Source organism: Delphinus delphis, chromosome 2 (genome assembly GCF_949987515.2).
Source record: "Delphinus delphis chromosome 2, mDelDel1.2, whole genome shotgun sequence".
Taxonomy (NCBI): domain Eukaryota; kingdom Metazoa; phylum Chordata; class Mammalia; order Artiodactyla; family Delphinidae; genus Delphinus; species Delphinus delphis.
The window spans coordinates 42,910,251-42,935,662 of record NC_082684.1 but is presented as its reverse complement, the minus strand read 5'-3'; the positions used below and the strand labels follow the sequence as shown (position 1 = coordinate 42,935,662).

The 25,412-nt window shown below is 44.4% G+C and overlaps 1 protein-coding gene across 1 annotated transcript; it reads left to right on the top strand.

The window, feature by feature from the left end:
* Window positions 1-15,043: 15,043 nt before the first annotated feature.
* DACT1 (dishevelled binding antagonist of beta catenin 1) lies at window positions 15,044-25,146 on the top strand. Its single transcript, XM_060004474.1, has 4 exons — window positions 15,044-15,516; window positions 17,720-17,852; window positions 18,938-19,093; window positions 22,188-25,146. Exons 1-4 carry the CDS (start codon window positions 15,172-15,174, stop codon window positions 23,990-23,992), a joined length of 2,439 nt encoding a protein of 812 aa, XP_059860457.1. The 5' UTR covers window positions 15,044-15,171; the 3' UTR covers window positions 23,993-25,146.
* The last annotated feature ends 266 nt before the right edge of the window (window positions 25,147-25,412 follow it).

The following is a 25,412-nucleotide window of genomic DNA, read 5'->3' as shown; positions in this document are numbered from 1 at the left end:
CCACATGCCATATCTAAGGCACTGACTGGGCTGTGTTACCAAAAGAGAGAGGCACTGGGTTCCTATTCCTACTTCTCTATAATCAGGACAAATCAAAAGTCTTAGTTTAGAAGTTGATCATTGCTTCCTTTGAATTCTCGCCAGAACCTCCTTGAAAACCCGTGCTTTTTAAAATTTCACCTTCCCCTTTCCCATCCCATCTCACCCCCAGGAACAAATATAATGACTTTGCCAATTAGCACTAAATAATGGGAGCTGAGTTGAACAATGAAAGAATAAAATGGGAAATAAAAAATGGAAATTAGCCAGCCAGATTGGGGAGAGCCTTCAATATCAGGCTAAGGCATGTGGGCTTTACTTGGTAGCAGAAGCAAGAATCTGATGAGACAAGTAGTAGTAGTGGAGACAAGTTGGAGCTAGAGCTAAGGTTTAGGCCGTCTTCAGTAGGCTGCGAAACATTAGCTGAAAGCAGCCAGATGGTAAAAACTTCTCAGTGAAGAGAGAACCCGAAAAGAAAAGAAACGAGAGCTGCACATGTAATCTTGAAGACACAACAGTTAGAGAGCAGACCCAGAAAAACCTGTCTTAAAGCATTGGCTTCCACGTATGCGGATATTAATAGCACCACCCAGTCTGTCTGCTTCTAGGAGTCATTGAAATAATGCAAGAAAAGTGCTTAACACATTGCCTGGTGCAGAGCACTTAATAAATATTACTCTTCATTATTATTATAGAAGAGTGATTTTTTTGTTTTTTGCATTGAGATAAGGTCAACTGATGTACAAATACTAATTGTTAATATATGCATTGATGATTTGTTGCCCGGTAACTATGATTTTTGAAGTGACAAACTCATTTCAGTGTTTGCCTTTTAATTAAAATGGGTACTTCGGCATTTTAAAATTCATTTTTGAAGGAACCCCCTACTGAGCTGCAGCATCTCAGGCACAGCAGGGGTATACTACCATTTTTAAAAAGCCAGCTAACAATTAATGTCATAATTTTATATTTATCCTGCTAATTACGGCAAAGACAAATCCCAGTTTGTCCACGACTGTGCAAACAAACAAAGAAGGCTTAGCACCATGAGGCAAGTTACTTGCAAATTTGCATATTAATTACTGTTTACCACCTCTGCTCCTGTGGCTGATTACTTCTAACAAAGAGCAGACGTATACAGTGGCTTGGATCGTCTGAGACAACCTGAAATGCAGCCCGCCACTCTCTGAGCAGGCTAGGAGGCTGCTGTGCTTACTAGTGGTGACATGACCAGAAGGGAACAGTCCACACTCCTGGCTCAAGGGATCTTTATGTGAAGAGGCATTAAGGTTTCTGAGATGCATTTTATAAAGCATAACAGACAACAAAAGTGATCCTACAGATTCTCACTCAAATAAGACCATCTTTGCTTTAATGTACTTTGGAGCAGTATTATTCTTGATGTGTGCTATACAGTGTGAAAGATAATATCTATTTTTCTGTGTGTGCTTTGAAAGGTTACTCGTCCATTATGATTAAACTCTGGGTACAGCACCCTGGAGTAAAAGATTTCCTTAGACTCATGAATCTACTTTCTTTCCTCAGTTTTGGCGCCAGTTGCCAGGAGGACAGGGTGCTCTGGGTGGAGACACCCAAAATCCAGTCCTGTTTTCTCCTGATGGTGTTGAATGGATTGGGACAGTCTTATGCCTGTCTAACCCGGGAAGGGACGTTTAGTGTGTATTGGAGAATTTTAACTTGGCTGTAATTGGAGACAAAAACCACATAAGTTGATTTAAAGACACTAAGCCTGAAAGAAATTCTTTGTGCTCACAATTCGGAATAAGCAAAAGCAGCCTCCTCTTGAGACAAAGTCCTGTCCAACAAAACCCCTGATGGAGGCGAGAGAAAAATCAATGGAAAAATTTTAATGCTGACATAAGCATAATATATTATGCATGATAATCTTCAGACTTTGAAATCCACTTACGGGCAAACATTTGAAAAAGCAGGGGCTGCTTTACAAGGTGACTTCAGCTTCCTGTAGTTGTGTGAAAAATGTTCAAAGTGTAAGAACAGGGCAACTCCTGTCTGTTTTTAGTCTCTGAAAGAAGAAAACAAATACTTGTATTGGTAATGGCTCAATAGCCACTCCTTAGGAAAGTCACAGTAATATTACAGTAATAATAACAGTAATAATAGCTAACAGCTATCAAGTGCTTACGCTGTTCCAGGGGCTTAATATGCATGATCTCACTTAATCCTCAAAATGAAGAGGGTTGAATTTTTCATCCCCCTGAAAATAGCTGGAGACTGAAGCTCAGAGTGATTAAGAAACTTGCCCCAAATCACAAAAGTAGAAAGTGGAAGAGCTGGGATTTGAACCCAGGCAGACTGACTCTACAGGCCACCATGCTATGCTGCTTCTCATTTTATATATTAGGAAGCTGTAGTTTATTTTCCTAATGCCCCAGGTTTTGTTGTTAAGTTGGAATTCTATTCCAGTTTTCTGAGCTCCAAAACTCATTATCTTTACATTCCTCCATGCTACCTTCCCTAATTAAAACAAAGCATTAGATTTGAAATATCCTAATATATTAGAGCAGAGGTCAGTGAACTAACTGACCAAATCTGCCCACTGCCTGATTTTGTAAATAAAGTTTTATTGGAATGCAGCCATGCCCACTTGTCTAAGTGTTATCTGTGGCTGCTTTTGTGTTACAGTTGAGTCATTGTGATAGTCAGTGTAAGGTCCACAGCCTAAAATATTTCCTGTCTGGCTGTTCACAGAAAAAGTTTGTTGACTCATGACTTATACAAAACATTTCTGTTCTTTTTCCTAACTAACCTGTGGCCCAAGTCTTCAGCAGCAGCAGCTTTGAGCAAGAGAATAGGTGAAGTGATGACTAGCCTGGCTAACTGTGCTTATTTTAAATCTGAGAGTGTCTGGGGCCTCTGGGGACAAGTGAGCACAAGGACAGAGGCTTGTTATTAGTCTTTGCTGTTTTCTCTCTACCTGTCCCAGAATCCCAAGAAAAACTATTCCCTCCTGTATCCCCAGCACCTTCAGCACTGCCAGAGATATAGTGGATACACAGTAGATAATTGTTGAATTAATAGTCAGAAATATCTTGCAATAGACCGCGAATTCTGTCTCCAGTCAGTCTCCAGGATGGAGTTCAAGCGCCTTAGCCTGACAGTTGCGATCCTGTCCCCTCCCCCTACGTATCATAACTCATTTGCCTATGCAACACTTTCTATTTTTTCAAGACTTAACTCCTGACCATTTGACCACTCAGGAAGGTCAGGTTTGCTAGGTGGGCCAGATCACAGCTGGCTTTGGAAGAGGACTGATGTGTTCAAAACGATGCTTATGATATGCAAAAGAACCTGTAGGGGGCAGAGACTAGAGGCTAAGGGATCAATTAGGAATCTATTTGAGGTGATAATTGTGTAGACAAGGGCAATGAGAATAGAGAGGAAGGGACAAATCGGAGAGACATTTGAAAGGAAGCATCTTCAGGAATTTGATGGCTTAGTGATCTGGGGGATGAAGAGGGAAGTGTAACAGAATAAGAATTTTAGTGTTAGGACTAGTAGATTTTGTTGTCATTGACAAAAATAGATACTCTCGGAAGAGAAGCAGGGTAAAGGGAGCGAGACAAAGTGTATCTGGAATTAAGACTGGGATTATCCTTCTGATGATACCTGTGTGGAATAGGATACGTGGCATTAGTGCCGCTTTCGAGGTGAGGCCTAGAGATTTTGACCCAGTAAGAATTGACAAACACAACATTGTAAATCAACTATACTCCAATAAAAACTTCAAAAATAATAATAATAAAAAGAATGGACAGGGCTTCCCTGGTGGTGCAGTGGTTGAGAGTCCGCCTGCTGATGCAGGGGACACGGGTTCGTGCCCCGGTCCGGGAAGATACCACATGCTGCGGAGTGGCTGGGCCCGTGAGCCATGGCGGCTGAGCCTGCGCGTCCGGAGCCTGTGCTCCGCAACGGGAGAGGCCACAACAGTGAGAGGCCTGCGTACCGCAAAAAAAAAAAAAAAAAAAAAAAAATGGACAAACTGACTCATTGATTCATTCACTCAACAAATATTTGAGCAGGCATAGTGTGCCAGGCACAGTTCTAGGCCCTTGGGATATATCAGTGAACAAAACAAAGATCCCTGCTTTTATGGAACATGCATTCTAGCAAGAGACAGGCAATAAATAATGAATATAATAAATAAGTATATAGTGTAATAACGTGTTAAGTGCTATGGAAAAAAGACAAGGTAAGGCAGGGCAAGGTGGCTGGAGGCTCTGGGGGCAGGTGAAGGCCTTTGCAATTTCCCAGATAACATCTAGAGCTCTTTTTCTCTGATCAGTGGTTTGTTATTCATTTTCTGACCAAACTGTCAGAAGAAAAAATTGTAGGGCATTGGCTACTGTGTGATATTTTAATAAAGATACTCTGTATGCCACATCTGGTGGCAATTAAAAAAAGGGAAACTTCTCATGGTTCCCATTTCCTGAATGAGTAGCACTGCAATGAAATTTCGATGAGTTGAGGCTGATAATTTTCAGCAATTTAAATGTCGTTGCCTTTCCTAGAAGGAAGAGCTTTGTTTGTAAACAGCTGGGTCAAAAGAAAATGTAACCTCATTATTCACATTCTTCTGATAGGCTCCCAGTCAGAACATATGGGGCAGAAGGGATATACAGGGGCCTGAAACATAATCACCTAGCTTTGGGGTTTTGTTCTTTGTGACGATGGGGGAAAGGTAAAGAGCTAATTTCATTCTTTCTTAGAAGACAAGTTGGACGGGATGACAAACTTTTTGTAAAGACCGAGAATTCAAGCAATTACCTAGTGATGCATAGCAACATATCTGCATGCTTGCCTTCTTGGATTATTGAGGGTCAAAGTCCCCGCTTGGGTCACACGCTAAACAGCTCTCAGTTTTCCGTGTTTCTTCAACAGGATATGATATGCCAAAGATCCACTTTAATTTCTACTGCCTTCCATTGCCAAGATGCTTATTTGGGGTCCTCAGAGGAGAGGGGATATTTAAAAAGGAAGGAGGGAGGAAAGAGAGGGTGATGTGGTTTGGACAGTGTCAGGAGACACAGTTGGTCCAGATTAAGAGAGTGGTATGCGTTGTAATTCTAAAATGGCCTCAGCTCTATTGAAAATAGAGAAACTTAATTCTTTGATGTGGAAATGAGCTAAAAGGGGAAGGAAAAGGTATACTTGTAAGCTCTGGGCTTTTTTTTTCTGTGTTGCTTTTCCTAAGCCAGTGAAATCCTCCAGGTGCAAAGGGCAGCCTGATGCTTGAAGGGACACCGGTCATGCAGCAGCCCCAGATTTCCCTCCCTTTGTAGTTGACTGAAGCAGCTGCAGCCACAGCAGTTGGCAAGGTAAGATCCTGGCTTCCTGGAAAAATCCTGAGAAGAACCCAGCGTCAGTCAGAGTATATTTGGGTCTTTTCCAGGTGCAGGTTAACTAGGAAGAAGGGCTTGAGGTTGGAACAGTTTTTAACATAAAACTTTCTGTGCTCAGAGAAGTGGGCTCACATGCAGCCATCTTTAGAAACGAACCATTTAAAAAAAAAATTTTATTGAAATATATTTGATTTACAATGTTGTGTTAGTTTCAGGTGTATGTCAAAGTGATTCAATTATATATATATATTCTTTTTTTACATTCTCTTACATTAACAGTTATTACAAGATATTGAGTAGAGTTCCCTGTTCTCTATAGTAGGTGTTTGTGGTTATCTATTTTATATATAGTAGTGTGTATATTTTAATCCCAAACTCCTAATTTATTACCCACCCCCCGCCCCGCTCCCCTTTGGTAACGGTAAGTTTGTTTTCTTTGTCTGGGAGTCTATTTCTGTTTTGTAAATAAGTTCATTTGTATCATTTTTTTAGATTCCACATATAAGCGATAGCATAGGAAAGGAAACATTTTCAGTTAGAAGAGCCCTCACCAAAGTATGTCTTCAGTGGAAATGCATTTGTTTAATATTACATTAGTGATTTCTACCCCTTGTACCTACCCAATTCAACAAGCATTTTATTAAACTCCTAGTACGTTCTTAGGACTCTGTGAGGTGCTACAAACTGTCATGAAGGAGTAAACCTGAATTAATGACAAAAGAAAATGAAACCATTTTTTAAGAATCTTCATAGGAATTCCATTATGGGAAGCAATAAGAAAGCATGGATCCCACATTAGTGATACCCCCTGCCATTCCTTATCCTTATACGCAGCACACACACAAACACACACAGATGTGCTCAGGTAGAAATGCTCTTTGGGTAAAAATACCCATGGCTTTTTACGCAGTGCCAGTTGGCCTGGCTGGGCTACCCCATGGTGTTGTCTCATTGATGAAATGCTGATTAAGTTGCTTTATGCTCCATAATGGACCAGTGGGTCATTCTCTGTTTCTTGTCAACTTCAAACAGGCTGGGCAGTCTGAGTTTGTTTTAACTCTACTGACCCCAAATGCCTTTTGTCTTTATCAGACTTTATTCTTATCTTTTCAGAAATGGAATGGTTCCTCTTTTTCCTGTTTCCTCAATATTTTCCTAAAAGACACAAACTTACAGAAGTTGTTTCTGAAAGTGGAGCTGACTGGAAAAGTACCCAGTTTTGTTTCTAGATATCTATTTGTAGAATTTTCCAAAGTCAGTCCGTCAGAGACAGGGGATTCCATCTCAATCTACCTTGAAAGGCGATTGAATTAAACAAGCATTTGGTGAGTATCTGCTTTGTATCTGGCTTTGTTCTGAGGGAGTTAGAGAGGAAGTAGGATTTGTCCCTGCCCTTGAGGAAGGAAGTAGGATTTGTCCCTGCCCTTGAGGAGTTTAAAGTCAAATTGAATAAGAGGCAACACTAATTAAGCCAAGAATTTACTTATGAGTTTTTGAATTCACATTCTTGGCTTCAGTGTTTCTATGTATAATGGCCAAAAGGTTCCAGTACTTTTAATCTATGTATCATAGTAGATTTAGTTGTTCATCGAAAAAGGCCTCTCTAACCCAAATGAAGGAAACTCAGTCTAGACGTTGGGGATGCTTTAACTAATTTTCAAGCTAATGTGGCTTAATTAGTTCTTTTCCTAATAGTACTTCGTTCCAGACTCTATGACTTTGAACATTAAGCACTCACCCAGCCACTTTCCCTGCAGAGGTAAAGCTGCATCAGGCATGAATCCAGTTCTCAAGGAGCTCACTGCCAAGCTCAGCAGGTGAGACAGAGCACGAGGGGAAAAGGCATTGGTGCACAAGAACAAGAACCACGGGACCAGTAACTGGGGCCTTGTCCTGAGAGGCTGTGAGAATCACTCCACTGCTTTTTCTTCAGGGTAACTTCATCTCCCCACATCATGATTTACTGTAAGGATTGTGGGAAATGCTTTACCCCCTTTGGATGAAAGGTGTATTATATAAGGTCTGTAAAAGGTTTTTGGATACGTTTAGGAAAAAATAAGTGATAACAATGATAGTAATATCTAGCATTTATTGAATGCTTATTATACGCCTGGCATTAAACTAAAGATGGGAATACAGCTTTAATCTGTAACTCTATTTTATACCCGTTGAGCCCCAAATTATCAACATATTTATTTCTAAATGTGCCCTGTTCATAATCTGTTTTTAATTGTTAACCTGGGTGATGGTTTCATGGGAATTCATCATACCATTCTCTCTACTTTTGTGTTTTGAAATTTTCCATAATCAGAGGCCACGCAAAAAAAAGGAAGGGGCCAAATAAACTTCATTAAACTAAATAATACCTCAGATAAAAGATGAAGGTGAAGAAAGAAGGAAGAACATCGTTCTTCAGCATTTATAATGTACCAGATCCTTCATATACTGTCTGTGACTTAACTGTGATCCCATTTTACGAATAAGGCAACTGAGGCTCAGAGAGATTAAAAGACTTCTTTAAGGAGTTGAACGCTGGCCAAAGCCTATGTATGCTCTTTCCAATACGCCATATTGCTCTATGGGTCCATATAGTTTCTAAGGGCAGGATCCCTGTGTTTCATCTTGGCAGCCTCAAGTGCCAGTGGGTGAAATCACAGTTCAAAACCAGATAAAATGTTTTGAAAACAATATGACATGTATGCTTTAGGAAAAATTTCGAAGCAATATATGAAAACTGGCAAAGCAATGGTGAATGATAATTTATATCTGAGAGGAACGTCCTTAAATGTCCATTCTGTGTGTGGGAGGGCGCAAGCACGTATAACATTGGGGACTTCGGGGTAACCAACATTTATTTCCAGACATTTCACAACCTCCCTTTAAGGTTAGGTATAAGGCCCATCTCACAGATGAGTAAAACGAGGCTGAGAGAGGTCCAAGTTGGCAACACCAGTGTATGGTGGTGAAGCCATGGAGTGGGGCGCAGCTGGAGTTCAAATCCAGCCTGGCCTGACCCTCAGTGTACATCCTCTCACCACAACAGTGAGTGCTATGTTAGAATCGGATTCTTTCTTCTGTGGAAACAGCATGTATTAAAGGTTAGAGAGGGTCAACCAAATTCCTCCATGGGGCCTGGGAGGGGGAAGAGTTGGGTGTGACAAGATGGCAGCGTTTCTTTATCACGAGGCAAAACTCCCCCCACTCTGTTTGGATTTAGTCTGCACGGACCAAACTGAACAGAAGCGAATTGTCCCATCTGTTGTCAAAACCATCCTCCCTGACTTCAAAGAGTCCCGGCCCCGGAGGGAGAGACCCCCGGGGCGCAGAGGGAGATGGAAGCGGAGCCCCTCGGCCTCCTGTCAGCCGCTTCAGTCTCTGGGGGCTGGAGCCGCTGCCTGTCATCCCAGCTGACTTCTCTTTGAATCTGCGGCTCTTCACCACCCCCTGCCTTCCCCTCCGCTCAAACAGACCCAAGGCTCGATTTCTGTTTGAAGTGGACGTGCTACTCTTCACACTGCGGGCGCTGCCGCGGAGGCGCAGCGGCATTAGAGGAAGCGGCTCCCTGTGGGGCGAGGCCACCTAAGCCTCAGGCGGCAGCCTGCGCTTTCAGGCGCTCTCGGGGCGATAATGGCATTCTAGACTTTTCCACAGGGGTCCTGAGGCCCCCGAGGGATCTTAATTAAAGTGGTTTTGTGGGTCTTGGAGGCAAACACCGGCCCAGAACTCAGGGTGGGAGCTCGTTATAAGTTCTGGTTCCGTTTTTCCCTGGCCTCAGAGAGTCTAGGTTCATAGGAGCAAAGGAAATGAAAGAACTGGACCTACTGTCTAAATCCTAAAGCAGAAACCTCTGCTTTCACCTGAATAACCAGAGCTCTCCAGCAAAGCATCACCTGGTCATTTCCCTTTGCTGGTGTAGAAATGATGATCGGAAACCACACTGGAAATCGCTCAAAGTACCATGCACTGGAGCGAAGCTTTCTCCTTTCTGAGATTATTCTGAGGAAAAGGTAATAAACAGATCTGTAAGGAAATTAGTTATCTTAAAGTTTACTTACATATATTAGTTACTACCTTTTAATGAATGATATTTAGATGAAAATTTTGTTATTTTGCTATAGATCAAGTATCTCCCTATAGACATTTCAAATGTAGCTCTAAGGAGAGTAACTATTTTTTAAAAAGATGGAAAGTTAAATATAAGATTCCCTTCTCTGTAAAAAACTTTTATAAAGGTCAATAATTTTGAGGGGTGTGTGTGATTTCACTTGAGTATTACTTTTTGGATAGAATCATAGACTATATCTGCTTTGAAAATATTATTTTAAAAAAGAAAAATGAAGTGTGGGTGCCGTTTTTTAATACAATATCAATAATTTACTTGTTAAGATGACACAATTAGACAGGATTAAAAGAAATATTAGTCTCCAAGGATAATTTATATTGATGCCTTTCTCTCTGTTCTTAAAATATGAAATTATTTACACATCCCACTATATTATTTTGCAAATTGTGGTAGTTTCACAATTTGGAAATATATATATATATATATATATATATATATATATATATATATATCTCACAGATGTGTGTAATTAATTAGTGTCAGTTTACCTCCTAGACCTTAAGCTCCATGAAGGCAGGGACTATGTCTGATTTGTTTACCATTTTGTCCCCAGCGCCAGACATGTATTAGGTGCTCAAATATCTGTTGAATACATGAATAATCACTCAAAGAGGTGCAACGTAATGATGATGGTATATATTTGATTTTATCTTATAAGAATGCCTGCTTTAAATTTTTTTCTCTTAATTAAGAGACTCAGGTTATACATTTGGACTTTGTGATTTTAAGAAATCACTAACGCTTATCTACAAAAAAATATGACTGAAAATGTTCTTTGGATTGTCAAATCAGATGTGCAATGGTTTGCCAGTTCATGGGATTGAAACTTTCAAATAATTGGTGACTGGTCCCAATAAATCAGAGTAAGGGCAAAATCCACTGAATATAATTGTTTAAAGAGGCCACTTGTAATTGAAACACTTTTCAATTTTGCCTAGGGATGAAGTAGTCTTATTTCATGGTGGTGTTACCAGAGCAAGTAGTTCTAGGGTATTTGCACGGTTGCTATGCTGCGTTTCCATCTGTAAAGATAACCAGCTGAAACGGCAGAGCTAAGGGACTGAAGTCCAAAGCTGGTGGAGACATCAGTGATTGAGAGTGTGGGCAGCGCCAGGCACTGCCAGACAGATGTGCTGGGAATCCACCCCCAAACTTCCTGGAATCACCTTGCGTTCGCTCCTTCAGCAGAAATCTGGTGCCGGGGAACTTCTTTCACAGTGCTAAAAAAGAGCTAAAAGATAACCTTTTCTTCCAGGAATAAGGATGCCTCTGGTAGTGCACGAGTCAGTGAGGGTGGAAGAAGCTGTTTCATAGCCTTGCAGACAAGACCAGCATTGTCAAAAGTTTGCTGTTTCCGCTGCCATTCCCTGATTCCCCTCTGCCCTCAAAAGATTTGTAAAGTGGTCAGGGCCATGATGTTGCCCAGTTTCGCTACCAACCTTCTTTTCTCTTGATCTTTTGTTTCAATGTCTGCTTTCTTTCCCCTACGTGCTCACTGAAGCCTGATTGTGGGGTCAGGCTATAATTAGTTTATATATGAAGTTTAATTCACTGTGGCTCTTCTGGCATTAGACTCAGATGGGCTTTGATGTCTGGCTGGAGCTTTGATCCCAGTCCCTCGAATGGTGGTCATCACCCCAACTCAAAGGATTGCCCTTTATTTTTTTCCCTCCTATTCGGAGACAGCTTTTCCCAATTACATCATTTGTGTTTGGCCATAAAAGCTGCAAGGCATCATTTTGTTGCTTTGCTCTATAGCAAAACGTGCAATTGATGCTCCTTACTTTGCTTGGCTGCAAAAGAATGTTCACTGCTGGATAAGGGCATTTGTACAGTGGTGCTCAGACTTTGTGAGGTTGCTGTTGGGAGTTGTTCTGCCCAAGGGCAAAGCGTCAGACTGTGTGATCTGAGGGACCCTTTCTGACTCTGCCCAGGAAATATCTTTAAGCATAAGCTACACGACTGTGATATATTCAGTCAAGACTCTTTTTCTTGCTGGCAACTTTATCTTACTCTCCAGATCTTCTGGGCAGCAGATCCACCCCGTCTTTAATGTCACACTTTCTGAGCGTCGATTAGCAGCTTGCCTGAGAAGACAGAGGCCTCCAGGGAAAGCAAAAGAAGTAAGGAGAGCTGAGCGATACTACAAAGAAGATGAACTGGCGTTAGAGGAGGAAGAAGCACCAGCACTTGCTTTAAAAAGAAAGGGAAAGAAAAATCAAATCGGGGGGTGGGGGTGGGGGTGGGGGCACACTTCTCTGGTGGCGCAGTGGTTAAGAATCCGCCTGCCAATGTAGGGGACACGGGTTCAATCCCTGGTCCAGGAAGATCCCACATGCCGCGGAGCAACTAAGCCCCTGGGCCACAACTACTGAGCCTGAGCTCTAGAGCCCGCAAGCCACAACTACTGAACCCGCGTGCCACAACTACTGAAGCCTGCACGCCTAGAGCCCGTGCTCCGCAACAAGAGAAGCCACCGCAATGAGAAGCCCGCGCGCTGCAACGAAGAGTAGCCCCCATTCGCCACAACTAGAGAAAGCCTGCGTGCAGCAATGGAGACCCAATGCAGCCAAAAATAAATTAAAAAATAAAAATTAAAAAAAAAATAGGGGGAAGTGAGATCCTGTCTCTGACAGGAGGGAGCAGTGAACAGTGGGTGATTATCTTAAACTGCGTCCCAAATACCTGCAACCAAAACAAAGAATCAAAGTGGAAAGAAAGCCAGAGGACTAAATTGGAGAGGAGAAAAATTGGCTGTTGGGTTAAGAAGAGAAGAGGGGCAACCCAACCAGGCACACTTAATCTGACGACATTGCGAGTTTTCCTGGAAAAACAATTACAGCATTGAGCTCCTTGCTTCTAACTTCACTTGACAGCCTGAGTTTGTTTTAATTGGCGCGTGAATGAGCAGCATTATTTATTAATGTGTAATGGACACTTTAGAAAGCATGACCTTTTTTCCTATTTGCGACCATTTTATTGGCAGAACCATTTGAATACATTACTTTTAATATTGAAACTTGCTGGGAACACTTTTTCATGGAGATGTACAAGCTGTTAGGGCAAATGGTTGGCTTTGGACTAATGAGCCAGCTCAAAGTGGCATTTGGTGGGTAGGGGGCCTGGGAGGTGGGGAGCTTTGGAGACACAGCGACTTGTCTGCTTTAACAAGATTTATTAGTAGTGTGTAAAAACATGTTTCAGCTTTTTTCCCCCCTCAACTATATAAATATAGTTGTCGATGTGTGACATAACACAGGCCACAATAATAGATTCCACCCAGCCAGAAGGAATCTAATTCAGCACTAGAAAGCAAGAAGCTTGCCTAGAAATGAGTAGAATGAGACAATGACAGAGGACATGGGTGAGTGGCATTTGGTAGACAGGATTAGTCATTATTCTTTAGTGCCTTACTAAAATTAGGGAGGAAAATTTCGTTCCTGTATTATCAAGTATGGTGTCTGGCACACAGGAGGCATAAAGCATAGGTGAACTGAATGGAATTAATTTTGTTTGTTGATGAGCACCTAAGCATAATTCCATTTTTAGATCTAATATACAATCTGGTTGATTATGAATCATAGTTGTAGTTATAGTTCCAGTTAGTCTGTGAGGGGCAGCAATGGGGAAGTCAATGGAGGGTGGCAAGAGAACTTTTGTTTTTGTTTTTTGGTACATGTCAACTTGACTCTATTTGTTGCAGAGATTAAATGGGTACTATTAAGTTAGTTGGAAAGTATGTTAATGAAAAAACAATTTACAACCAACCTGCAGTTTCTTGAATGCTTGCAAAGGCATTGTCCTGAGTACAGTAATACTAAGAGGATATTAAAACAACCACTGCCTTCAGGGAACTTTAATAATGTAATTGGAGAGAAGGGATACAGATAAACACCTACGTACATAGATGTAAGTGTACATACCCATATAAGTAACCATACAAATAGCATTTGGTAAGAATCAAATATCCATGCAGTTAACAGGAGTTCAGAGGAGAGAACTGAACTGATCTTGGAGGGAAGAAGGTTGGACTACGCAGAGGGGAGAAATGGAGAATTCTTAGCAGGGCTAAGCAGCTGGGTAAAGGTGTAAGAGTCTGAAATAATGATATAGGATGCACTCCTTCACACAGCACTTTGCCTGAACTTCAGCAAATTGCGACTTGCTGGATTCGATTTCTGAGGCTCTTGGATGTACTGCTGTTTAAAAGAGATATGGTACTTTTCCCTAGACAAGCCAGCTAGTGGCATTTCCAGACCCCTATCCCACTGAAATTCCCTGTGACCAGTGTCCCAAGCAGAGATGGCCATACCACAAATGCTACCGCAGGGGAAAAGTTTATTAGTCACTCTGGAGGAAAAAAAAAGATACAACTCATATAACCTTTACTATCTATGTGCCTGCCACGTTGTAAACACCCCTACTCCCATATATATTATATACTGTATATTATTATAATTCTTACAACAGGCTCCTGTTAGTAGCTCCATTTTACCTTTGAGGAAACTGAGGCACAGAGAGGTGAAGTTACTTGCCTGCACAGCTAGTCTTGGCTGGAAAGGGGATTCAGATTCAGGCAGTCTGGGTTCAGAGTCAGAGTTCTTGTGATCGCAGACTAAATAACAACAATAAAAAACTCAAACAAAAATCAAAGCGCGCAGGCGCGCAGACTCACTAAACCCGGTGCTTGCAAAAGAACTGATGCAATCGCTTGCTATAGAGCGACATCCTCCTGCCTAATTTTATTGATAAATGCCTTCCGTGAAAAGATTAAAACAACAGCAACAAAACTAAGAGTGAAACAGTTTTAGGACAACGTTGCACTGTGCCTTGTAGTGCCTGCCTTTACAACTTGGAGTCCAAAAAGCCAAACCCAAGAAATGGTCTTTGAATACATTCGCTGTACCTTGCTGGGTAAGGTGAAAGAAACCTAAATCAGCCTGAGTGGGTACGAACAGTGGACGGGTGGGGAAAGGGTTAACGTTGTGTGCTTCAACTCGGTCGAGTTTCAGAAAGTTCTCTGGGGAGCCCAACTGCCGCGTCCCTTCGCGGACCCTGCCTGCGAGGCCGACTGTAACAGGATGCTGGGGCTCGAGGTGCTCGCCCCTTGCTTTGTGCGAGGGAAAAGAACCAATAAGGAGCGAGGCAAAAACTGGGTGCTGTAAACCCGAAAAGGGGGCGAGGAGGCCCGCGGGAAGAGTGGGGGAGGAGAGAGGGAGGAGCGGGGAGGGCCCGGCGAGGAGGAGGCCGGCGCCGAGCGCGAGCAGCGCCCCTGACACTAGAGGGGGAAGCCGGGGGGGAGCGGGCCACGCAACCGAGGGGCCGGCGCGGGGAGGCGGGCGCCGGGCGGGGGTTCGCCGGGCCGCCGCGCGTGACGTAGCGCCGGGCAGGGCGTTATCAGCTGCGGGGCCGCGGCGAGGGACGCGTGGCGGCAGCGGACGGCGCCGCCCACTCCCGGACGGCCGCAAGCAGCGGCCGCGCGCGGGTTCCGAGCGCTCCGGGTCTCCGCCCCTGCCGTCGCGCCCCGGCCGCCGGGAGGCATGAGTCCGCGGCCGCAGCCCTAGCGCCCGCTCCTCCGCCCGGGCGGCCCGGCTGCGGGGACGGGTGCGCGCTGTAGGGTTGGGGGCCATGAAACCGAGTCCGGCCGGGACGGCGAGGGAGCTGGAGCCGCCGGCGCCGGTCCGGGGCGAGCAGCGCACGGCGGAGCCCGAGGGGCGCTGGCGGGAGAAGGGCGAGGCGGACACGGAGCGGCAGCGCACCCGCGAGCGGCAGGAGGCCACGCTGGCCGGGCTGGCGGAGCTGGAGTACCTGCGCCAGCGCCAGGAGCTGCTGGTCCGGGGCGCCCTGCGCAGCTCTGGGGGCGCGGGGCCAGCTGCAGCCCGCGCCGGGGAGCTGCCGGGGGAGGCGGCGCAGCGCAGCCGCCTGGAGGAGAAGTTCTTGGAGGAGAACATCTTGCTGCTGCGGAAGCAATTGGTAGGTCGTGCCCGGAGGTGGGGCACGGCTGTCCCTGCAGACGGGCCGGGGTCGGGCAGGTGGCCTGCGGTGGGCGCTGGGGTGCCTCTGACTGGGGAAATCCTTTGGCTTCCCGGGACCCCCGCCCGGTGGCCCCCTGACCCGGGTTCCCGAGGGCGCCCGCGGCGCGTGGGCTGCCGACGCCCACGCGATCCCGGCGTGTGCCCGCTTTGTGTCAGGTAAGGGGCTGGCAACCCCGCGCGGACGGCCGGGCGGGGGTGGCTGCTCTCCCCTCCTGCTCTGCCTTTGGAATTCTTCGAGTCTCCTGGTTGTTACCTTCAAACTCTCCAGTTAGACGAAAGCGTGCCCTCTCCCCGAAGGTTTGCAAAGCCTCATTTAAAATAGCATTTCTTTGGGGAGCTTCTTGGCTTCATGGTCTCCCGCCGAGAGGGGACAAAAGCCGAGGAGGGGGCTTGTGGCGCGGTTGACTGTCCAGTGCCGAATTTTACGATTACACGGAAGCGGCCGCGGGGAACCTGCCCCTCCCAAGGCTTTCCCCAGCCTGCCAGCTTTTGCCGGGGTTGCTGCTTAATTTAAGATAGAAGCCCTTTTGTATAAGGCGGCTAAAACCGATGCAAATGATGGAAATTTGGCTGGAGAAAGTGCCCCCTCCCCTCATATTTTATATGTACTGCTCGCTGTGACTTGAGGTGGAGGTGGGCGAAGAGAAAAACCTGCTCTCAGGGAGCACTTATCATTGGATTTGTGTCAGCGTCTCAGACATTCTCTGCCGTCTTCATTAATGGGGAAGAAAAAGAACTTCGGCGCTTAATGTATTGAAGAACAGCTTTTGACCCAGCCTCGGAGTAATGGCGGCAGCTTTGTTTCGGTGACCTCAAAAATGTAGTTTTGAAAACAGGAGAGAAAAAAAAAAATCCTTATCTGACCATGTGATACTATCTGAAACTAGACGCATGCTAGATAATGTCCCTCCTACGATTACCAACAGTGATGCTGTGTGGTTATTTGTCAAGTGTTTTCTTGTATTATCTCTTTTCAGATAATTTGTCTCTTTTTTTGAGCATCAAAGTGCTTCGACTTGTTTGGTTCATTTTTTCTGAACTCATTCTAACAAACAAGCATGTTATGTCTCCAAGCTTTTTAAGTCAAAGAACAGACAGGAGGGGTAGATTCATATGCATCTGTTTTGTAAGGAGGTACAATATGTATATGGTGTTTGTGCAATACCTCTGTTTTGGCATTTTGCTGTGTTTTTTGGTAGCAGACACTGATTTGAGCCAATTCTTGCTGGTTATGCCTGTCATTGACATTGTGTGCATTGTCTTATACAATAGCACCTTCTTGTCTTCATGAATCTCACAACTGTGAGTGGCGCATTCCTGTTGACCCCTGGAGGGGAGCAAGGCAGCATGTCAGGAGAATTCCCGTCCACTCAGTGTTTGTGGTACTGTTTTCATTTGTAGACTTGGCATTTGTGATTTGAACCAGATGCCTTTTGAGTTTTGTTTTTTTGCTTCCCCAGCAATAGGAAGCACTAGGTGGCGGTGTGAGTTAGCACTACGGTCTGTCACCTTTGGAAACCCGAGCTGAGTTCAAATCTTGATGGACCTTCCCTTGAGGGTTTTGGATTCTGCCAGCTCACATTATACTTGGCACTGGCTATTGGTATTAGTTTCTCACTTTCAAAGGCCCTAAGACTGATTAAACCCCACAAAGCAACTAATAGAAAACAAAACTCTGCAGGACATTTGGCCAGAAAATCTCACCTAAGTAAGATTATAGTGTATTGTAGGAAATCTGTTATACTCTGACAAATTAAAGAGTCTACAGTGAAGTACTGTTCTGTAAAAAACTGGCTGTACACAGAGGTTTTTTGAAAAATCTCAGTGGGTTTTTCTCATACTACCTATAAAAAGTAAGTTTATATATATATATATATATATATATATATATATTAGTTGAAACTAAAAGCAAGTCTTGTTTTTATGAAGAAACTATATCACCACAAAATGTGAGAAGGTGGAATTCAACGTAGGACATATTCTTGAAGTTTTTCTTTATTTCAGGTCATCCAGTAAAAATTTTGGTTTTGGAAGACTTAGGGAACTCTTCAGATGGTAATTTGAATACTTAGAGCCAGACTTTCTGGTTCTTTGTCACCAAAATGTGTTTGTTTTTCCTTTCTCCCTTTCTTCCTAATCAGAATTGTTTGAGGAGAAGAGATGCTGGTTTGTTGAACCAGTTGCAGGAACTCGACAAGCAGATAAGTGACCTGAGACTGGATGTGGAAAAGACATCTGAGGAACACCTGGAGACAGACAGCCGCCCCAGCTCAGGTGAGTGTGGCAGCACAAGGAGGAATTCTGCGGTCATGAGTTCTGCCTTGGCCCCCTGTACTTAGCGTTCCCAGACCTGCAAATGGCAGTGGAGTTCGTTTCCAGTGCGGAGGGGATAAAACAAAACAAAACAAGAGAAGTCTGCCATTCAGTTGCATAAGAGGGAAACAATCAGAAAACAGAATTTTTTTAAAATTTGTTTTGTTGAAGTATAGTTGATTTACAATGTTGTGTTAATTTCTACTGTACAGCAAAGTGATTCAGTTATATGTATATATACATTCTTTTTCATATTCTTTTCCATTATGGTTTATCACAGGATATTGAATATAGTTCCCTGTGCTATACAGTAGGACCTTATTGTTTATCCATTCTCTATATAATAGTTAGCATTTGCTAATCCCAAATTCCCAATCCATCCCTCCCCCACTCCCCTCCCCCTTGGCAACCACAAGTCTGTTCTCTATGTCTGTGAGGCTGTTTCTGTTTCGTAGATAAGTTCGTTAGACAACAAAATTTTTAATAATGAGATTGATCTGACTGAAGTCTCCTGAGTTTAAAAATAAAAGCTTCTATTCAGATTTCTGGAAGAGTGCTCCTCCTTTGAAACTTGAGAAAGTCAGAACTGGGCTAGAAAATTAGTCACACTTCAACTTCCTGAGACCACTTCAAAAGTGTGTTCTTTTTTTCTTTTAAACCATTTGGCTACTTAAATAGATTCGTTTTTCTCTTCAAGTTATTCTTTCTGAAATGTTCATGAAAAAGTTGAAGTTTGACAGATCTAAGTCTCTTTCCTTGCACATCTTTAAAGGTGGGGTCTTGGAGTAAGGTCAGTTTGAGAGTGAGGGTGCTCTCAGCTTTGAAACATACCCATAGTTATGGGCTTTTTGCCTTTTTCCAAAGATTGCTGGAAATGAAACCATAAAGTCAGGACACTAAATCTCGTGAACCAAAATTGGTGCCCCCCCCCCCTCATATTCTCCCTTTCCTACCTTTTCTACATGATTACCCCTTTTCCTTTTAGGCACAAATGTGTGTTATTGCTTGATATGATCTTAATCCCAAATGGTGTTTTTTATTTGTAGGGTTTTATGAACTGAGTGATGGGGCTTCGGGATCCCTTTCCAATTCCTCGAACTCCGTCTTTAGTGAGTGTTTATCCACTTGTCATTCCAGCACCTGTTTTTGCAGCCCCTTGGAGGCAACCTTGACTATCTCAGATGGTTGCCCCAAATCTGCAGGTAAGACTCTTTACAATTGATAGACATTTTTAATTGGAAGGGGTCAAAGGTCTTTAAAGGTTGTCTAGCTTCTACTGATGAAAAACAAAGGCTCAGAGAATTTCATCAGCTTTCTGCATTTAGTGCCATAGTTGCATCTAGAATCAAGATCACCACTATTCCAGTCCTCTTTGGGTATCACCTGGCTTTATATTCTGATGATAGCAAGATGACTTAGTTTTAGAAATCCTGTCCCAATATTACAGTTCTTGAGCTCTGTTTTTGAGCTTTTGCTGTTCAGTTGTTTGCATTTTCTTTTCAAAATTACTTTGGATCTGTTTTCTTGTTCTGTTAATCATTTAAAGCTAAAGCTTACATTAAATGTGTATATATATATATATAAAATAAGATAAATATATCTGTCAGCCTGGCTAAGAGCTGCTTGGCACTTCTGGTAGCAGTGGCCCCTCCATGTTCTCCAGAATGCCTTGCATGATGGCAGCTCTCTTCTTTTAGCAGGTGGATAGGGTGAGATCCCCTAGACCATGTTGCCCATTTTGGGCTATTCTTGCAGTGACCTCTAGAGAGAATCATGCCATTGTTGATACAGGAAGAGTTTCTGCATTTCCACCATGTGGCACACTGCTGTGTGCTCTGCATACGTTTATCTGCTTTGAATCCTCCCGACAGTTCTTCAGGGTGCAAGTGTTGTTAGCTCCATTTTATGTATCAGAAAAATGAGGCCTGCTGAGGTTAGCTTAGGTGAGTTGCTTAAGGTTATATAGAGAGTAAGTGACAGAGGCAGGGTTCAAGCTCAGGACTATCTGCCAGGTCCATGTTTTTCCACCACACCAAGGGAATCCAGAAATTGTTCTGTTCAACCTTCTTAACGAACAGAGGAGGAATTTGGTTTCATATGCCTTTGTCAGAGGCATCTCATTTGCTGAATGGCAGAGTTGTTGCTGAAACTCGGGACACCTTCCTTAGTTCTGCTTTAGTACGATTCCTCAGAAGATCAGAGAAAATATGGAAGTTAGAGGAGCTGTGGGTCCTGGCACAAGTCACTGCACCCTTGGTTTGTATGTGTTGTCCACTTGGGTAGAAGGTTGGATTTCTGTGGTCCAGGCAATGCAAACATAACACTAAACAACTGAGGCTGCTAATTGGCTGATGTCTTCGTACAGTGTGTGTTGTTAGCAGCAAACGATTGGTGAAGCACAAATCTGTGTTATCTAGAGTATCTGGGCCTCAAGTTCATTGGTAATTGTTCCCTTTCACTCTGCAGATCTGGTTTCAGAGGGAAATTTTATAAACCTATTAAAGGTACTTTGGTATAGGTTTTCCTTAAAGACAGACTCCTGCTATCCCAAATGCCACATCTTCACATAATTGAGACAGTTGGGCTGGCCCTTGCCAGCTGGGATGCCTGTCTGTTTCCTTAACTTTATGGAGGAAAAAGAGATGAAAGATGTCGTTTAGGTTAATGTGGCTTAAAGTAAGACAAGGATAGGCCTTGGGGTAGTGAGGAGGGATGGGCAAGGATATTAGCTAGAGAGGTTTCCCCTTCTTACAACAAGTTATTTATTGGCAGTGGAGGTGGGATTGGGGACATGGCACTTTTATTTTACAATAATCTTTTGTTTACAAATGGATCATATTATTTCTGAGTCTAGACTGTATTCCCCCCTTCCCCGCCCCCCTCCCCCAACTGCTAATTATCATTGGAATTCGTGGAGCTTTCCCTTAAATTAACAACGTAGAACCTAGCATGTAGTGCGTTTTCAATATTTGAGTGAATAAATATAATTATAATGGACAACAAATTAAATAGTGACAAAAACTTTGATTTTCTCTAACTAAAGGTCATTCAGGGGATTTGATATTTATAATGTATGCCAAGACGAGAGCAAAATCATTTAATTAAGCAAGAAAGCTTGATGTCATTGTATTTTGGCAGCTACATTTTTGAGATGTGGGAAATTTATTCATTAATACTACTACTCAGTCTTTTAAAACATCATCAAGAATTCCCTCCTGAAATATTGTACTTTATTTTTTAGTGTCACTATTGAAAACATAGGGTGATTATTATTTAAATTTAATTAGTCTCTATTGAAATTTGGTTACCCTGACCTTTCAATTGACAGTTATACTAGAACACATGTCATTAAGAATTAGGTCTAAAAAAAAAAATTAAAAATGAGGAGGAAGCCCATAGAGAGTATAGTTTATCTGAAGTATTTTAAAGGGAAACCAGGAATAGAACACAGAAGGGAGAGTGGCCTAGAGAAAGAACAACTCAAAAAACATTTATTTTTCCAGTTATAATGCAGTACATATTTACTGAAAATTTAGAAAATAGAAAATAAAGAAGAAAGTAAACATTACTTGCTTTCCCACCACATTGAGATGCTAGTGCTCTATTGGCATCTTGGTGTGCTTCATTTCAGGCTTTTTTCTTTGAATATATCCAGTCTTAATAAAACTATAATTAATAGTCTGTTATTATGATTTTCACTCCACTTTAAGGTGTTTTCCCCATATTATTCAATAGTTTGAAAGAATTTTTTTTTTTTTTTGGCGGTACGCGGGCCTCTCACTGTTGTGGCCTCTCCCGTTGCGGAGCACAGGCTCCGGACGCGCAGGCTCAGCGGCCATGGCTCACGGACCCAGCCGCTCCACGGCACGTGGGATCTTCCCGGACCGGGGCACGAACCCGCGTCCCCTGCATCGGCAGGCGGACTCTCAACCACTGCGCCACCAGGGAAGCCCTGAAAGCATTTTTAATGACTGTATTTTTCCTTCAGAGTTATAGCTTGTTAAAAATTCCTTTGTTAATTATTTTTTCCGTCACCCAGTAGTGTGAACTGTATGTGAAATAGTAGAATAGCTTGTGGAGTATTTGTTGATTCTTCGGCATTCTCCCTCTACCCATGAATTTGTCTTCGTAGAAACTGGCCAGAGGCGAGATGGTGCTGACCAATTCATTTCTTCAGAGTGTACCTTTAAAATGTTTTTCAGATCTCATAGGATGGTTGGAATATAAAGAAGGCCACTGTGGCAGTTGGCCGTTCCCCCTCCACATCACAGTCTAATTCCCTTGGTGTCATTGCAGATGTGAATCCCAAGTACCAGTGTGATCTGGTGTCTAAAAACGGGAATGATGTGTATCGCTACCCCAGTCCGCTTCATGCTGTGGCCGTGCAGAGCCCAATGTTCCTCCTTTGCCTGACCGGCAATCCCCTGAGGGAAGACGAGAGGCTCGGTAGCCATGCCAACGACATTTGTGTCGGATCTGAGCTGGATGCCGTCAAGACGGACACTTCCTTACCCTCTCCAAGCAGTTTGTGGTCTGCTCCCCATCCTTCATCGAGTAAGAAAATGGATGGTTACATTCTGAGCCTGGTCCAGAAAAAAACGCACCCTGTAAGGACCAACAAGCCGAGAACCAGTGTGAACGCTGACCCCACCAAGGGGCTTCTGAGGAATGGGAGCGTTTGTGTCAGAGTGACTGCGGCCGTCTCACAGGGCAACGGTGGGAACCTTAAGAATTCTAAACAGCTGCCTTTGCCCTCTGGCGGGGTCCCCTCTTTGGACAATGGGACGTTGTCCCCACTGAAACAGTGGTCAAAAGAATCAAAGCCAGAACCACTGGAAAGCAAGAGGTTGCCCGCGCCTGAGGGCATCTCCCCAGGCACTGCCACTGAACTTCCAGGTAAGCATCTGCCCAAAAATGCCAAGCCAGCCTCCCAGGAACTTGCTAGGTGTCCCCCTGCTGGGGTAGGGGAGTCTCCTAAGGAAAGCGGGCAGATCCCAGCTGCCTCCCCAAAAGAGAGCCCTGGGAAGGTCCCCGCCTCGCTGCAAGAGAACAAGGTGGTCCAGCCACTGAAAAAGGTGCCACAGAAAAACAGCCCGCCGGCTCTCCCTACGGCGGCTCTCCCTACGGCGGCGCCCCCTCCCGCCGCTTCCGCTCTGGTGTCTCCCGCTTTCCCAGTGGAAGAGCGGCCTGCCCTGGATTTCAGAAGCGAGGGCTCTTCTTCTCAGAGCCTGGAGGAAGGGCCTCTGGGGAAGGCGCCGCCGGTCCTGGCGCAGCCGCCCAGCGTCAGGCCACCCCGGGGTACACGGCCCGTGGCCACCCCGAGGGGCTCTGCCCTGAAGCCCCGGGCCCCGGCCGTCCACGGGCCGGAGAGCGCGCTGCCCGCCGTGAGGGAGAAAGGCCGGGCGGCCGGCAAGAAGTGTCGGTTCCCCGATGATGCGGATACAAATAAGAAACTCCGGAGAGCCCCGGCCAAGGGGCGGCGGGGCGGGGGCGGCCAGTCCGACGTGGGACCACCCAGCCGGCCGCTGGGGGCGGGCCACCGGGCGGGGAGCCGCGGGCACGGCCACGGCCATGGCCGGGAGGCGGTGGTGGCCAAGCCCAAGCACAAGCGCACCGACTCGCGGCGGTGGAGGTCGGCCGCCGAGGTGTCCTACGAGGAGGCGCTGCGGCGCGCGCGGCGGGGCCGCCGGGAGCCCACGGGGCTGTTCGCGGCCAGGCCGCTGCCCTACGCCAGCCCCTACGCCTACGCGGCCAGCGACTCCGAGTACTCGGCCGAGTGCGAGTCCCTGTTCCACTCCACCGTGCTGGACACCAGCGAGGACGAGCGCAGCAACTACACCACGAACTGCTTCGGCGACAGCGAGTCCAGTGTGAGCGAGGGCGAGTTCGTGGGCGACAGCACCAGCACTAGCGATTCCGAGGAGAGCGGAGGCTTGATTTGGTCCCAGTTTGTCCAGACCCTCCCTCTGCAGCCGGTCCCGGCCCCGGACCTTCACCACAACCCCACCAAAACCTTCGTCAAAATTAAGGCTTCACACAACCTCAAGAAGAAAATCCTGCGCTTTCGGTCTGGCTCTTTGAAACTGATGACAACCGTTTGAGTAACGTCCTTGGTGTAGAAAGTGGGGTTTTTCTAGTTCCCGAAAAAACGGCGGCGTTTTACTGTTTTGTGCGTAATAATCCCATGGAATGCTTTCCTTTGGTTTAGATAAGACCGAGGTGAATTATGTCTCATCTTCGTCAAGTATGGACACTAGTGCCTAGTGCCTTTAGTGGAAGGTAAAGAATGTCTTTGCTGGTTAGAAGTGAATATTGAGTTTCTAATGGTGGTGATAGTGACTTTTGTGGTATCAGATGGTTTTTATTTGACATTTTGTGAGCATCTGTGAAGGCACAGGTTTTGATGGTCAAGTGTTAATGGGATGAGACCTTTTGATCTGGAGGTCAGGTGGATGGAATTTAGGACATATATTTGCTGCTTTGGTTCTTTAGGGCAGCGTCTCCATGAGGGTTTTCCTGTTGGGGGTATCACATACAATTGTGTGAGGTAGATACAAGGGGCAGTCATGGTTTTCTGTAGTTTTTTATATACTCTTCTTTTCTCGGATGTATCCCCATTCTGTATTCTCCTCAGAACTCTTTGGTTTACTGGACCCAGAACTTGAAGACCAGACCCTACATCCAGAGAGGTGACCTGGATAGGGAGGCTGGTAATACCTTAAAAGGATTCACTAAAACCTTTGCCACACTTGGTGCCTAGGCCCTGGTTACAGTAACCCCTTCTAGGGCCATTTACCCGACATTGATGCCTTTCTCCTCCTCCCTAATTTGCAGCAGATCCAACCATTCCTCCCTTGGAGACTTGCCTTTGGGATAACATTTTGGTCATCGGGTACAAAGAAATTCACTCCTAGTGAAATAACCCTTGGGTACGACTCCAAGCTCAGAACTGCTCGCGGGGCACTGTGCCACCTAAGCATTAGCCCAAACGTATTAGTGCAATCCAGTCCAGATTGGACCCCTGACCCTGTTTGGAAGGGCTTTTAAAAAATAAATTTTTTTTTGGTAAACAGTATTGTGTAAAATTCCTTTTTTTATACCAGTATATGCATGTTTTGTGCATGAGTAGTATTTGTTTTGATATTCCTGTTGATGTTAAATGACTGTATGATATAAACAGTATGTGTTTTTATATATCTTTGTGTAAATTTAATATAACGCATTATATGCTGTAATAAACGATTTGTTTTACTGCTGTTAAGTTTGTTATTTGGGTATAAAACCAGATGTTTACACTTATAAATCTTGTGCTGATTATTGTGGGATTTATATTAGGCCTATTCTAGCATTAGAATATTATTTGCAATAATAATTAAGGCAGATTTTAGGAGTATTGGAATGGATGGTGAATAAACAAATGAGGAAAAGCAAGCTACTTCTTTAGAATGGTTAAGGTGCTTCTTTAAATTTTAAGGTACATTTGATCTCGTCTAAGGAAAATATTTCTGAGAAGACTTCCCC